The sequence below is a fragment of the Cyanistes caeruleus genome, chromosome 3 (genome assembly GCF_971803275.1).
Source record: "Cyanistes caeruleus chromosome 3, bCyaCae1.hap1.1, whole genome shotgun sequence".
NCBI classification, from domain to species: Eukaryota; Metazoa; Chordata; class Aves; order Passeriformes; family Paridae; genus Cyanistes; species Cyanistes caeruleus.
The window spans coordinates 67445183-67459665 of NC_141703.1; the positions used below are offsets into that span (position 1 = coordinate 67445183).

The 14483-nt window shown below is 36.0% G+C and overlaps 1 protein-coding gene across 13 annotated transcripts in view; it reads right to left on the reverse strand.

Moving 5' to 3' along the window:
- FRY (FRY microtubule binding protein) overlaps positions 1-14483 on the reverse strand; it is a 219843-nt gene that overhangs the window by 83925 nt on the left and 121435 nt on the right. For all 13 annotated transcript variants that reach the window (XR_015284705.1, XM_086881617.1, XM_086881613.1 and 10 more), the window contains 7 exons: positions 12090-12191; positions 8846-8949; positions 8273-8381; positions 7248-7334; positions 5300-5471; positions 4684-4816; positions 392-499 (listed from right to left, as the gene is read on the reverse strand). Coding sequence is in view for 12 of the 13 variants with exons in the window: in XM_086881617.1 (XP_086737743.1) it covers positions 392-499; positions 4684-4816; positions 5300-5471; positions 7248-7334; positions 8273-8381; positions 8846-8949; positions 12090-12191 (815 nt within the window). In the remaining variant the exon portion in view is untranslated. The remainder of the gene's footprint in view (positions 1-391; positions 500-4683; positions 4817-5299; positions 5472-7247; positions 7335-8272; positions 8382-8845; positions 8950-12089; positions 12192-14483) is intronic.

Sequence of the window (14483 nt, forward strand, 5' to 3'; positions counted from 1 at the left end):
TTTTACCAAAGAGACATGTGGGAATCATAAATCAAAACAGAACAGTTATCTCCATATTTTTCCACTACACAGAAAAGATGTTTTCTCCTGTTAATCAGTATGCTGTGATGGTTAGAAAACAGTAATATGTTGTGACTTTCCTGAATAATAGCGAATATCATATGACCTACATACTGATGGGAAAGAGTTCTGGACATAACTTTTTCATAAAATTATGAACCATAATAAAAACACAAAACTGTAAAAAGATGCTAGGACATCTCTGTCTAATTCATTAAGAGCAATTTACTTTTTTTTAAGCATATATATAAAAAGAAACAGTTACATATTCCATGGCTCAGCTTTTCACACTGTTCCCCTGGAGCAGTCATTCAGTGCTTGTTCAGCTTACCTTGCCAGCAAGTCGATCAACTCAAGTTTTGACATTCCATCAGGAAGTAATCGAGGAATAGCAGCAACACATGTTCTGAACAGATCAATTTTTGGCTTTCTTTCACCACTGAAAAATTTAAACAGAATTTTGACTAAGTTTAAGAAGGAACTGTGTTAAATAATCCACCTCTGAAGTGCCAGAGGCCTATTAAATACATTAGGATAGACAGTTAGAATATGAAATAAGAAGGAAACATGAATACATTTTTCCATTGAATAAATGGTTTCAATTTTGACATTTTTTATGCATCATATCTATACATTACTTGAAAAACCAATTATTAATGATTCATTTGTTTCTCTCTGAGAGGAACTGGCATATATATGAAAAATGGAGGCATAATGTAAGAGGATTCCTCCACCACAATCAGCATTTATATGATGCAAGCTTTGGATGAGGCAATGAGGAAAGAGTTGGAGTGCTCTCCATTGTAGTGCAGCTATATTTCACCAGTTGTATAGAGCAAATAGCATATGTATAATTGGTTCAAATAACACAACTGAAGGTCCAGAGATTTGTCCCCAACAGAGGGCAAACCTATGGAAAACCATCATGATACATTTTTATACTGAAAAAGGTGTATAATTCAGAGGTAGGTATGGCCAGAGAGTTTCTGTTGATCGCTGCCAGAGATAACAGCATTTTGGCAACTCTTATCAGCTAGAACATCTTTTAGCAGCCCTAAGGGTGTTCTAATCTGTGGAATGGCACAACTGTTCCCTAACAGCCTGCAAAAGTCATTAAGCACAAAGTTCAGCATGAACCAAACACCAGATTGGAAGTCTATGAGTCTTCTAAAAGTAGCCCAGGTTTCAGCTGTTGATTATTTTCAAAACAGATGCAGTTGTTTTCTGACTTGTTTCCAACTTTTTTGGTAAATCTGCAGATTAAGTAAATCCTTCAGATAGACCCCAAAGTGTCAATTTTTTTTTTATTTGATCATTTTTATCTCAATCATCTAACAATGAACTGTAGAGGAAATTACCAAAGTGTAACAGCATTTCAAAATGTGCAGTCTTTCCCACAGTATTATTAATTATTAGCCTGTAATATGCTTTGGAAGGATCAAAAAAATTAGGTCCTATTTAGAGTCCATATTATAAACATGAAAAGAAAAATTGTTCCTCTTTTAATATGCTTCCAATAGAACTAGAAAAGAATGAGGGGGAAAAAAGACACACCAAGAAGTACCATAAGCTATTTAACACCACACTGAAATGGAGTGACAAAACAAAAAATTAACTTAGTCTTCCTGCACTCTGGTCCATTGCCCTGGTTACTAAATTACTCTGTCTCTCCACCCAACAGAGGACATTGGATTTGGTATCTTACTTTTATGTTCAGTCACAGAGAAAGCCTGGATGCAATGCAGTCAGAAAGAAAATTTTCTGTACTCGTTAGTTCAGTGAGTAACACTGAGTACAGTTCAGTGAGAACAGAAAAGGCATCAACTGATATTAGACTTACTAAATTCAAAGATTAAAGACAGTTTTGTATTGAACTGTCTCTCAACATCCTACTTATCACTTGGACATACATTACATGAATAAAATGTTGACGTATTTTTAATTATCTGTTTTAATAGTACAGTTAGGAGAAACTATATTCATGATTAATTACCTTTGTCTCACTGTATCTGTATTCTAACAGATAGAACGTGAAAGGTGTTAGCAACTGACTGGAAAAGGAGTAAAATACAGTATCTGACTGAGAATTTGGTTATAAACAAATCCCTTTCAACTATTATCACTAAAGCAAATACTATCTGGATTAATAATTAGTGTAAAATCCTGTATTTTCACAGTTGTAAACATTAAAGTATCATTGGTAACTTTATCTGCAGGCAAACCAAGTCATCCCTGATGATTTGAAATGGAAAATGAACTCTACAGTTTCCTTATGCTCAGAGCCTAGCAAGGGCAAAGCTTGTGCATTTCAAATTGAGATTTGTAAAATAATAGTTTGAGAGGAAACTCTTCTGAAGGCAAATGAGCAATTATTTATAAATATAAAATCTGTGGGTGTTCTGTGGCTTATCGGCTGCTCAGAAGAGTAGCAGGAGAAGATCCAAACCTCATGCTCAGGTTTCCAACTTACCATCTGAGCTATGAGGCGCAGCACACGAGGGAGGCAAGGGGAACCTTTGAAGTACTTGCAAGGACAGGTTTGTATTTTAGAAAAATGGATGCCCTATTCTAACTAAATGTTGGAAAGTAATTATAACCGGTACCAAAATTCATATCCCAGTGCAGGATGCAAAGGATGCTGCTTACTCAGGATTTTAATATGACCCTCCCTACTGGCATTTATTACTTCAACAATAAATGCTGAAAGGATCAGTAACTAAATATTGTCTAGAAGCAAGTCTAACACTGCCAAAGAAAATTCCAGAATCTGCATACTTTACAATGTTGTGTCTGCTCACTGCCTAGCTACTTCCCTCTGATTCTTATTTTATTTGTTAACAAAAATACCACTATGGTATTCAATTTATGCAGTTTGCACAAAAACTTTATGCAACTATGGCAAAAACAATAAATTCAAAATGTACATAAATATAGTGTGATATCTACCAATTAAAGCCCAAAGAATTAAAAATAAATATGTAACTATAGTGAAGCATAGAGTTCTGTGAATAAAATTGGAAGCAATTACATAAAAACTATGTTGGCTTTTCCACATATCCACAATACAGTTTTTGAAAGGATCATTTTCAATCCTGATAGTAACAGCTACTTATGTTTTTTGTGAGTTCACATGATTTTATATCAACTGATAATTAAGCATCCCAGATATTTTTCTTGCCTTGAAAGGCAATACAAGTAAAAATGTGTTATAATGTGGCTTGCCTTTCACGTGTATATATTAAATTAGAGCTCATCTGGATATAAAGTACAACACAAATGACAGCAACTTTTATGTCTAAATATCCCAATCTTTATGTTTCTGACAAAAGTTACTATCAAATCTTAAGATGTCCTGAAATTTAAAACTCTTTTGAGCCTATTTGTTCGCTGACTCTAAAAATAAACAACATTTTGGTGATGCTGAGAAACCACTCAAAGGATATTTATAGCAAAGATTAAGTACACTTCTTGTCTTAGTGCCCAAGGTTTCACAGTGCAATTATCTTTTGGGAATAAAATGTGAGTTTCAAAACTCACTTTCCCTACCACAAAGCCTGAATACCCAAAATGGTTATGAAAACTGGGTGTGAGAACTGGACTTGGGGTAGGACTACAAGAAAAATATGAAACATTATTGGATAGTAATACTGGCTACAGATATAAATAAAGTAAGACAATGTTGGTGACACAGTCTCACCTAGAGGCACTGCAACAAATAAGGGAAGAGCAACAAAAACATAAAGATTGTATCAGTTGTACAAAGCAGTTCAATGTGGCCAGACACTGCAGTCAGTCACTCACAGTATTCCTAGCAAGTTGACTTTTTTGGGCAGTAAATATAATATATCTCAAAGAGACCAGCACCCTTTTCATTACACCTCAAACTTTTTTCCAGGGGTTGTTTCTTTTCTAGAATAATGACCATGTCCACTGCTCTAACAGGAAAGATATGCAAGGTCTCCTTAAAGTTGAGATCTCTACAATTTCTGCTCTGCATGTATCAGATGATGTCTCTGTGTCTCTAACCTCTATTTGATGTTTACCTCACCAGAACTCTCCCCAGGAAACTTCCCTCACTAATAACTTTGGATGAAAGTGAAAAATGGTGCTGTGCTCAATGCAGCTTGAAGCACACTGGTTTGATTCTGTTCCAGTGGGATACTGCTTAAATCCAAGCCTTATCACAAGATTATTTGGGTTTTTAATTAAGATTTGATTTTGATTACAGGCATGAAAAGCAAAGGGAATTTTGGAATACTATTATTAATAGGGATTTACAGAATCCATTGCCTTCATTTTGAAGTTCAGTGATGCAAATATACTCTGAGACAGTGTTCTGAGCACAGGCTGCCACATTTTCTACTTCAGCATTCTACTTCTACCATCTAAACAACCACAGGATTCACGCATGATTTTACCTACATCAAGAACGTCTTCAGTTCCAAACATTAAAAGAAGCACCATCAACTTGTCTTAAACATTTTTTAAAAGTATATACTAATTAAGCTAAATGTTCCTGTTTCTTGCTGTTTCTCTGATGACTCATGACAGACAGAAATAGAGAAAAAAGTTCCAAAATTACATCTCCATGTTTCATGGGAATTAGTGTTCCTTAGCACTCACGTAATCATGTCTTCAGGTTCTTTGTTGAGCATCTGTATGTTGGTTAGCATCATGCACCGACCCACTTCCTTGTCAAGGTGTCTGAGTATGTTGTCCACAGCTTTCCTGACTTGAGAATAATATAATGACATACCTGCAAAAATATGCATTTTTGTATAATTGGGAATATTTATAGGTACATATATATATTCTGAAAAGAAAACTTGCTTACTCATGCTGTGGTGCATGAAGTAAGAAAAATGCTTTCCTCATGAGATAGAGTGTTCCACTACTAATGGTATCCTGATCCAAAACCAGAATGTGTTGCCTGCTCCGAAAGGAATGCTTACATATTATACATGGAAACTGGAATACTGGATTATAAAATAGGAATGAAATGGCTAATACAAGAATTCAATAGAGCAAACATTTGTTAGAATTCTTTTCAGAATGACCTACGAAAAACAGCATTTGTCAAACTGAACCACACATTTCATTAGAACACACAATGAATTAAATGCTTATAGTACAAAAATAAATCCAATACTTAACAATAATAAATGATTGTGCTCAAGGGCTGAAAACGTGTACACATCCATTCTCACATAAAATTCTCTACTGTCCATTCTTTACTGACCTATCATTTTAGCTTCTTCCTCTGTAAGAGTTTTGCTCAGATACGTTTTCTTCACTCTGAGAGTGTTTCCAGAGGGAAGGACAGCTCCAGTCACTGGCATTGGTGGTTCACCATCTTTTTGCTGCAAGCTATCAGCAATTACCAAGAAAGCTCTCAGGCCAATATTCATTCTCTGTGAAGTTTAAAAGATGGATGAGTACCATAAGCAAATAATCATATTCTACTCATATTCTTCATTCACTTTGAAATTTTGAGAATGCACTTGCTGGCATTTTTTTTTTTCTGCATCTTCATTACATTAACTAGTCTGATACACTTCACAAAAACTGCCCATGAAATAAATATTGAATTCTTATCTCCACTGTGAGCAAAACTTTAAGTATTCTCCCCTCTCAGATCTTTAAGTATTTGCATTAGCACATTATCTTTTTATCTTCAGGATAAAACACCTGGATATGCTCTATAGTGTAGCAATGCATCTTAAATGGACCTTCAGTTAAACAAAAAACTACCTACATCTGTTACGAAAAAAAAGATCAATAACTGTCTTGAAAGGCCCCAGGGTTAATCATACTGAGAGAAAAGTCTGGAATGATGCTCAATGCCAAAACTACAATGTGAAAATATTAGGAAGATGAATCTAAGTGACCTGAATGCCTTCTGGGAATGCACCAGAGGAAAACTTGCAAGCTTTGCAATGCAGTGATTGAAAGACTAGAATGTTTTCAATTTCTCTGGAATGTGTTCCAAAAACTGAGAGGCTGTCCTACTGACAGTCTCCCAGAGATGCGTTTACACACATTATGGGGATTTTTTTTTTGGAATGCTAAAGTCTATGTACATAAAAAAGTGGCGCTATAATTTCTTTATTTTCAGACCTACAATGTTGTTGAGAAACAGTAAAATTTCAGACATTGATTCAACAAAAAGCTAAGGATGATGTCCACCCCCTCTCAGCTGGGCTAGCACAAAATGTCCTTTGTAGGACCTTTCTCAGTCAATGCTGCAGGTGGCTGACCCAGAGCATGGTGCGGACTGCCCGCTCAAAAATTGTTTCATTCTTTTTTACTCTGCTACAGAAAGATGAAAGCTGTGTTCAAAGTAAAGCTTGCCTTTCATTTTTCCTGCTTTTGACAGTAGAAAGTTTAACCTACTTTTCCACATTTTTTGTAGCCAATATAATTTGTGCAAGGCAATCACTCTATTCTAACATCTTAGTGAATAGAGACAAGAATTTAATTCTGCAAGATTAATACAGACATTTTTTATGAGTGGATCACAAATTATTTTTTATTTTGTCTTAATTTTCAAAAGAAAAAAATTTCAAAATTTTAAAGGAATTGCATAGTTTTAAGATTTTTTTTTTATTCTTTAGTACTTATTTATATTTTGATTTTTTTGGAAAATTTTTTCAAATTTCTGATTGTTTTCTCTAGGAAAAGCATTAGGAAGCTGACTCATGACACCAACACCACTGGAGCTTTGCTGGTCAGAGGGGTAAAATTTCATTTGACTGTTTTCTTTTTCAAGCTTTCTTGCATCATGTACTCTCAGTAAAATTGTTTTGAAAAACATTGACACTATTACAGAAAAATTAGTGTTATATTAAAATAGTTTAAGGCATTGCATGTAACAACAGCAGAGTGATAAGGGCATACTGTGACCAATAGTTTTATTTATACTTTTCTTTTTCTTGTACACATTTGCACAAGTTCACATTTGATATTCTTCACTGAGAAAACATCAGAAGGTCATAAACAATGTGACATTTTACAGATAGAAGTTCACAGATGTATTTTACCAATAAATCAGATTCAATATTTGGCCTGAAAATTGGACAAATGTGAAAGCATACTTAGAAGGTAACCAGGAAGTAAATGCAGCACAATACAATGCATACTAACTATTAAAAAAAAAAAAAAAGCAAAAAAGCAGATGTACATCATACCTCAGGGTTGAGACTGAAAGCTTTTGCTGGTTTTCCAACACAAAGAAAGTCAAAGATAATTTCTTTCATTGCAAAATCTAAACGTTCCTAAAATAGCAAAAATACTGCAAATCATTAAGCTGCTCCCTTATGCTAGTTATTTTCATTAAGGCTACAGAATGCTGAAACCCAGTTTAATCAAGGTTTATTGAAATACATGGAAAAACCAGATTTTCAGAAGTACGTAGAACATATTACCAGATCTAAGCTTTTAACAATGCTTTATATTGACAAAATAAAAATTGTATAGCATTTAAATAGAAAATGATCCATTTCAGAAATACAGCTCTTAATTATTTCATTTAAACTGCAGTAATTATGGCACTAACACAGTATTTTACATAAAGAGAGCTGTCTTCACAGATGGCACAGTTAAGGGAAGATTTTAAGCATCTGTTTGCTTCATTTCTACTCAGAGACTTTAAGTATGTGCTTAAGTGCTTTGCTCAATGGGAAAATCTTCTGACTTTAAGTCATAAAAGAGATGGAACTTCCAGCACTGTAAGTTAGCCTATTTTAGCAGTTCCCATTTGAACTGATGAAAACTATATCTGTCAACTCCATGCTGAACTTGGTTGACATCTGACTTACTGCTTTGACGGCAGTGCAACTTATTGTTCTACACAGCAGGGATGATTCAGTATCAGGATGAGACATGGCCTATTATTTTCAACTTTATTAACAGTCAGAATGTGTCAACAAATTAATTTTTTGACTTGCTGGAAATTTTAAAAACTGACAAAAATTACATGTGTGTTGAAATGAACTCTATTAATTTTGATCTGTATTCAGTGGAATGAGGTTAATCAAAACCTGATTCCACTGAGCCCCAGCTCAGTCTATAATTTCATCATTCTCTGGATGAAAGTTAATGTCAACAGGGTTGCAAAAAATTCAGTCATTAGAACTTTACTTATGTATTAATTTGGTATTGGGAAAATAAGTTGTTCATTATATGGAAAGATATATGCATGGCTCTCCCATACCTGTGCAATAAACTGTATTATCTTCACAAAGATGTTTAGAGGCATATCTCTTGGCACAACACCACGGGACCCTTTTGGGAAAAGGGTTGTGACAATAGTAATAAGTCGACTGCAAAAGAAAAAGGAACATTAGACATTTTTGGACCTTGCAGACCTTCATTTAGCATGACACTCCATTTAGAAAGACCAGAAAAAAACTTCCTTTGAACTGAAAATGTAATGGGGTATCTCATTCTGATCCTTTGCTATAAATTCAGTGCAATTATTTTATTTCATTACTGCATTACAAGTAAATTAACCAGTCAGTGGCTACTACAAAAGGATTTTAAACTTACACTGAACAAGGAGTGACTTCTAATTTTTCCAAAAGCAGAAACACTTCATACAGCAATTTTCATTGGTGACTGAGTAACTGACAGTGCTACAAGAGGGAATATTTTCTTGTGTACAGTTACGTTTCTTATTTCACAACATGAATAGGTTCAATTTGAGTGAATTCAGGAGAACTATAAAACCTCCTCACTGGCAACATCCACTCTACAATGGATTTTCATTACAAATAAAGCACTTTACCTTTGGGTAGCTGTGTTGCTTTCACATTTAATTCTGATCATGTAAACCCACAGTAGTCTGTACAGAGATTCCAGTGCAACTCGAGCCATTTTTGGGTCCTTATTCTAGAGAAACATACCACATATGAAAAAGCTTCAGGCACAAAATAGCAAGGAAGTTCTACACTTAATAGGTACCAAGGTTCAGCATTTTGATAATGAAACTACAAAAAGATAGAGCCTCACAGCTGCTCAGTGCTCCACTCCTGGAGCCGTAGGATGCTCATGCATCCGACCTGCTTCTGTTTCAACATGAGCTGTTGAAAAACTCAAGCATCAAGTTTGTTAAATTAGATATATGTTAAAATTTAAAATCTCTGAAAACACCCACAACTTGACTGTGAAAAGAAAACCTCCTATTCAGTAGATTAAATCAATTCAAAAGTTGTTGCTCTATGGTGGAGGCCTGGTATGAGAACAAATAAAGGAATGTACCACATACTCAAAAGTGAAAGGAAAAAAATCTGTGGATGCTTAGGCTGGCCAAATTAACATGGCATCCGCGATCAGCTGGACTGGATTGGTTCATCTGCCTGGATTGCTGTTTATTTTTAGAAACTAGTACAGGATTGTCTTTGGGTCTCTTCAGTCATATGCAGTTTTCTGTTTCTCTGGCAGTTGAAAGGGCTGTCTGAGTAAAAAACAAGTAAGCGCAGTCCAATCAGATGGTCTCCCGCATGTTGAGCCATCTGCTGGGTTAAATTTTGAAGGAGTCCAGTACACTTTGACCTGAGATAAGGTTTGCCTGGCCCACAGGGCAAATCTCCATGGCAAAAATCTGAGATATTTTGGGTAGACAAATGTTGAGTCACAGATCAAAGACTGTGGTTTGATCAAAGAAACTGCAGCCGATGCCATCAGTAATTCCTGAATGTGTATTGGTCTTGGTCCTGCAAAATGACGGGAAGACAATTTCCCAGTGTTATGGGAGATGACTTCAGCTTTCAACGTGGCATCTGTCAGAAGCTTAGGAACAGAAACAGTGTTTTTGGGCTCTAATTTCCACTCAACACACTGACAACACATTTTATGCAATAAAGTTTTATATGGACAAAACACTGAATATATATTTTTTGTTTATTATAGCAGCATACAGTGGTTGTCCCACGGGTTTAGAGTAAGTAGTGAAAGGAATGCCAAAGTTTATTTGGCACATTAATCTGTGCAGGATTTTTAAATAATAAAATTTGTTACAATCAATTTGTTTATTAACCTGTTTACTTTCAATCCATTTTTCATCAGGTATAATCTTGTCAGTCCTTGTACAATTCAGACCTAAGAATTTTATTTCTTCAACAGGTGATGAAGTACATTTATCAAAACTTATTTTTATTCCAAAGCTTTCAAGGAAACAGCAGGCTGTGGCTAAGTTAAGGTACAAGAGACTGTGCAGCAGAGGAGGAAGCTATCTGTTAGCAAAACCAAATATCCCAGTGATTAAATAGTTAGCTGTGAGGGCCATTGAGAATCAGGGAGGAGAAAAGGGCTGAGACCAGCATCATTGGAGTTTTCAGAGAATAGCAGACCAGCTTTTTGCCAGAACAGCAAGTTGCATGGCAGAAACAGGATTAAGAGGAAGATGACAAAAAGCCTAAGATACATCCAGGGACATTATGGGCATGTCCATTAGCAAGATCTGTCAAAGTTCATGGTGTTGATCTGCACATCTCTCCCTCTAACAGATTTTCTGTTCTTCCTCCAGCTGTGTGAGTTTGGTTTGGGTTTTGAGGTGCCAGCCTGTCTGGTGAAAAGATTGTTTCAATGGTTGGGGTATCTCTTTCTCTGTACTGGGAAGGAGTGGCCAACCATTTTCTTACTTAAGCCATGTATTCAGCTATCTTACTTTCTCCTCAAAGTAAAGACTGAATTAGTGCCACCACATTAATCTGAGAGCTCTGTAAACTGAGGTATATATCAATGAATTACAGGTTGCAAAATTTTATTTTCAATCAGTAAGATAGGACCAACTTTTCTTACATTTTCTCTGATGGTTTCAAATAATTTGTCTGGATCTCCATAATTTTCAGAAAATATACATTCCCACCTGGCTTTGCCTTTTCTGAAGCTTGTACAGCTGCATAAAACCCTCTAAAATTAGTTTCAATAACAACATGCTTATTTTCTAAATCTCTTTGCAGGTCAGATTCTAATGCATTGTCACCAAAAGTAAGGTATTCAGGTACTGGCAGAAAGAAACCTTCAGGGAGACTGAACATTCTGAAGAACTATTCTAACAGGAGGATCCACATGAAGAGAATCAATACAAATTGTTTCATTAGGACAGAGGGGAAGCACCAGAAAGCAACATCAAAAAAGCATGTAATAGATACCTTTTGATAAGCTTGAGAACTCAACTTTTGGAGAAAAGATATTTGTCTCTGAGCTGAGAAAGTGGCTGAGATGTGAAGTTCGTGTGAAGTTTGAAGCGTGTTGTTAGAAGCAGCCTCCTAACAGCTGGTTCATCAAGACACAGTTGCGAGACCCTTCATTTGCTCTAATGACTTCACTGTGGATATTTTTCCCTTTTCAGGTGGGCACAGGACCATCCTTTCACAGGCATGCAGTTTGAGCATGGCATGGGACACAAGGTATTGCAAAAATAAAAGGCACTTGAAGGAGCAGTAATGGTAACTAGCACATGTGCACTGAATAGTATGTGCAGCCTGAGAACCACAGCAGATTGCACTGAAAATCTAACCTTAAACCTCAAAGATCTAACAAATGGCAAATGCATAAGAATGGCTACATGGAGGAAAAAAATTGAAACAGTTTAGGGTTTTTGTAAGGCAAACACTTAACATGTGTGAAACAAGCAATGGAATCAGCATCCTACACGTAGTTCCATTTTGAAAAAGTAATAACAAGCTCATGCTTCCAAAGCTTTTGTGAAAAAAGCAAGTTATTACTAGGTCAGTTTTGGTATGTTACTCAACCTAATAACTTTCATCAGCATTTTTTTCTTTTTCACAGGTGTTAGACTGAGGCTTGGTTTGAGTTAGAGAAGTAGAAATTCAGACTTGGCCCAAGAATACTTTTTTGCTATTGAAAAAACATGCACAGATAAAGAACATGTACTGTCAGGAATAAAATTATGTATGGAATCAGATAATAGCAATAAGTCAGTAGATTTACCTAAAAAGGCTATGCAACAGATCAACAGTGCATACTGAAGTCTGAATACAATATCAAAACCAGGAGATACTAACCTTGAGATTGGAAAGGCAGTTGTTGAGGAAAATATGCCATCTGTTTAAAAAGAACTGCTTCTGACTGACACAAAGCAGGCATGTTACCAAGGGGTACAAAGCCTAAACAGGAAATGGATGTCGATACAGTGTTATTTGCATGTCTACACAACACAAAACTAACTTAATATAGACATTGTAAACTTGAAGATCTAACTCCTCCATTTTGTGCAACACAAGTTAGTCAACATAAACACATTAGTAAGTAGTACTATTTAACAGGAGCCTTCTCTAAAGCTGTTACAGGTACGTTTCATGGATGATCTATAACCGACCAAATGTGTACTCATAGCAGTGTAAGATAGGGAACAATTTTACAATTTTACACAGGGCTAAGTTCTGTCAGTTTACTGAGAAATAAAAGCATGGAATTAACTAAACTTTATTATTATAACAACAGGACCCACAGAGATGGTTGGAACTTGTGAATCAGATGACTATTGCTCCTCAAAATCTGCAGTCACAATATTTACCGAGAGACATGTCAAACGCCTAAAAGAATTGTGTTAAAATACAGAGAATGCCTGGATCTGCTGGGAGTTAAAGCTTGTGAAGCGAAAAATAAAAAGAAGCAAAGCAGAACATAGAATTTGACATACCAGAACCCAGTCTCTTTGTCAACACTCACTTTAAGACTTGTAAATGTTGCACTAAAAAATAAGCTAAAATGCACCTAATGATTTTAAAACTGACTGTGCTACTTCAAGAAGACTAAAGTTTCAGTTCTAATGCTAATAAACCAATTTAGGACATAAAAGGTGTTAGTCAAAAATATGGTAATGTTCATTTTAACATGAATTTTTCTAAAAATTACCTCTAAATTCTAACTTCAGTCACAGCTCATAGTATAAACACATCATAAAACTCAGCTTCTGTTCCAGTAACATGCAACATAAACATGTCTGTAGCTAGGTTAATTTCTTGAGCAAATGGCAAATGTACGTTACTTTTTATTTTTATAATCTTCATGTCATATGGGACAGGACAACTGAAGTCTTCTCACAAAAGACCTTCTTACTATACAGTTGAGTATTTGATTGGATCACAGAGTTTAGTAACATTCCAAGAGTGTTAGAACCCATCTTAAGGAAGATCCCTAGGAGGGAAAATAAACCATCTCCTGGAATTTTCTAATTCTCTCTATTCACTACTAAGAGAACCTTAATGACTAGCTCATATGAGGTACTTTTAGATAGAACATGAAGCAAGATGAATTCTCCCATCCTGTCTGCACAGCGAGTGCATGGATTCACCAAACACTGATCTTGGTTCTGTTCAGACTTTAAGGAGTGTGCTTTCCTCCTGGAAGCCTGGAAATATGCACTGCAGCTATTTCTGTCAACTGTTAGCCTTTCCCCTCCTCCTCCTTGCAATGTTTGTATTTCTAATCACACCCTCACAAGAATCTATTCTATTTTGTCACTTTTAACTATGTAGCCACCAGTGTGGTATGTGTAGACAAGCAATCAAATGCAAAGGCCCAGCTGTGCAATCCTTTCTCAAGAATGTACTATTGACTTTGGCAAGTATGGCCACAGTTTGTGAAGCTTTATTTAATGTAAAAACTGTACAGAAAAGCTGTACCCTGCTGCAGCTCCAACAATGTTTTATTAACTCAGTAGAGTGGAACAGAGCCACACAAACGCAAGCAGAGTAAAATCAGAAATCCATCTCAAGCCTCCCACTAGCACAAACTGGATCAGGACTGTGCCCCAGGGGATGCTCTGGCTGTCCCCTGGGAATGCTGTAACAGGCAGAGAGCTCAAGCACACTCCTGCAGTCCTCCCAGCAGTTTCACTAGCGCCAATGACCAGCATTTGCCGAAAGAACTGGAAACAGGGAAGTCTTTTTGACTTTCCCCTAGAATGAGGGAGGACAAATGACAAACTTTCTTTACTTAAAAGATCCAAGACTTCAAAATGAATTAGCTAATGCCACACTGCTGACGGGCGCTGACCCAGTTGGAGAGACAGACCGCTTAAGGCAGCCAGCATCAAACTGACTCAGATCCTCATTTAATTCAGATCAACTCATGATTCCAAAAATACACTGCAGTGCCACTGTTCATCTCACACACACAAAAAATGAAATAGGGAGCTACACAGTAGCCAAGTTATGTATTTAAAAGGGCATGTGTTATACATTTTTTCCTTCCTACAATGTTTTATTTAAGCCCCGTGAAAGGGTTGTTCCCACATGCCTCATTTGTTCTCACTTGACAAGTGAACTCTATTCTTCCTCCTCTTCTCCTAATGTTTACACATAACAACTATGAGAAAACCTAACCATTTAATAATCACAGAACCAGAAGCTGACAACATATTTGATTCAGACTAATTTAGATCGTATTATGAG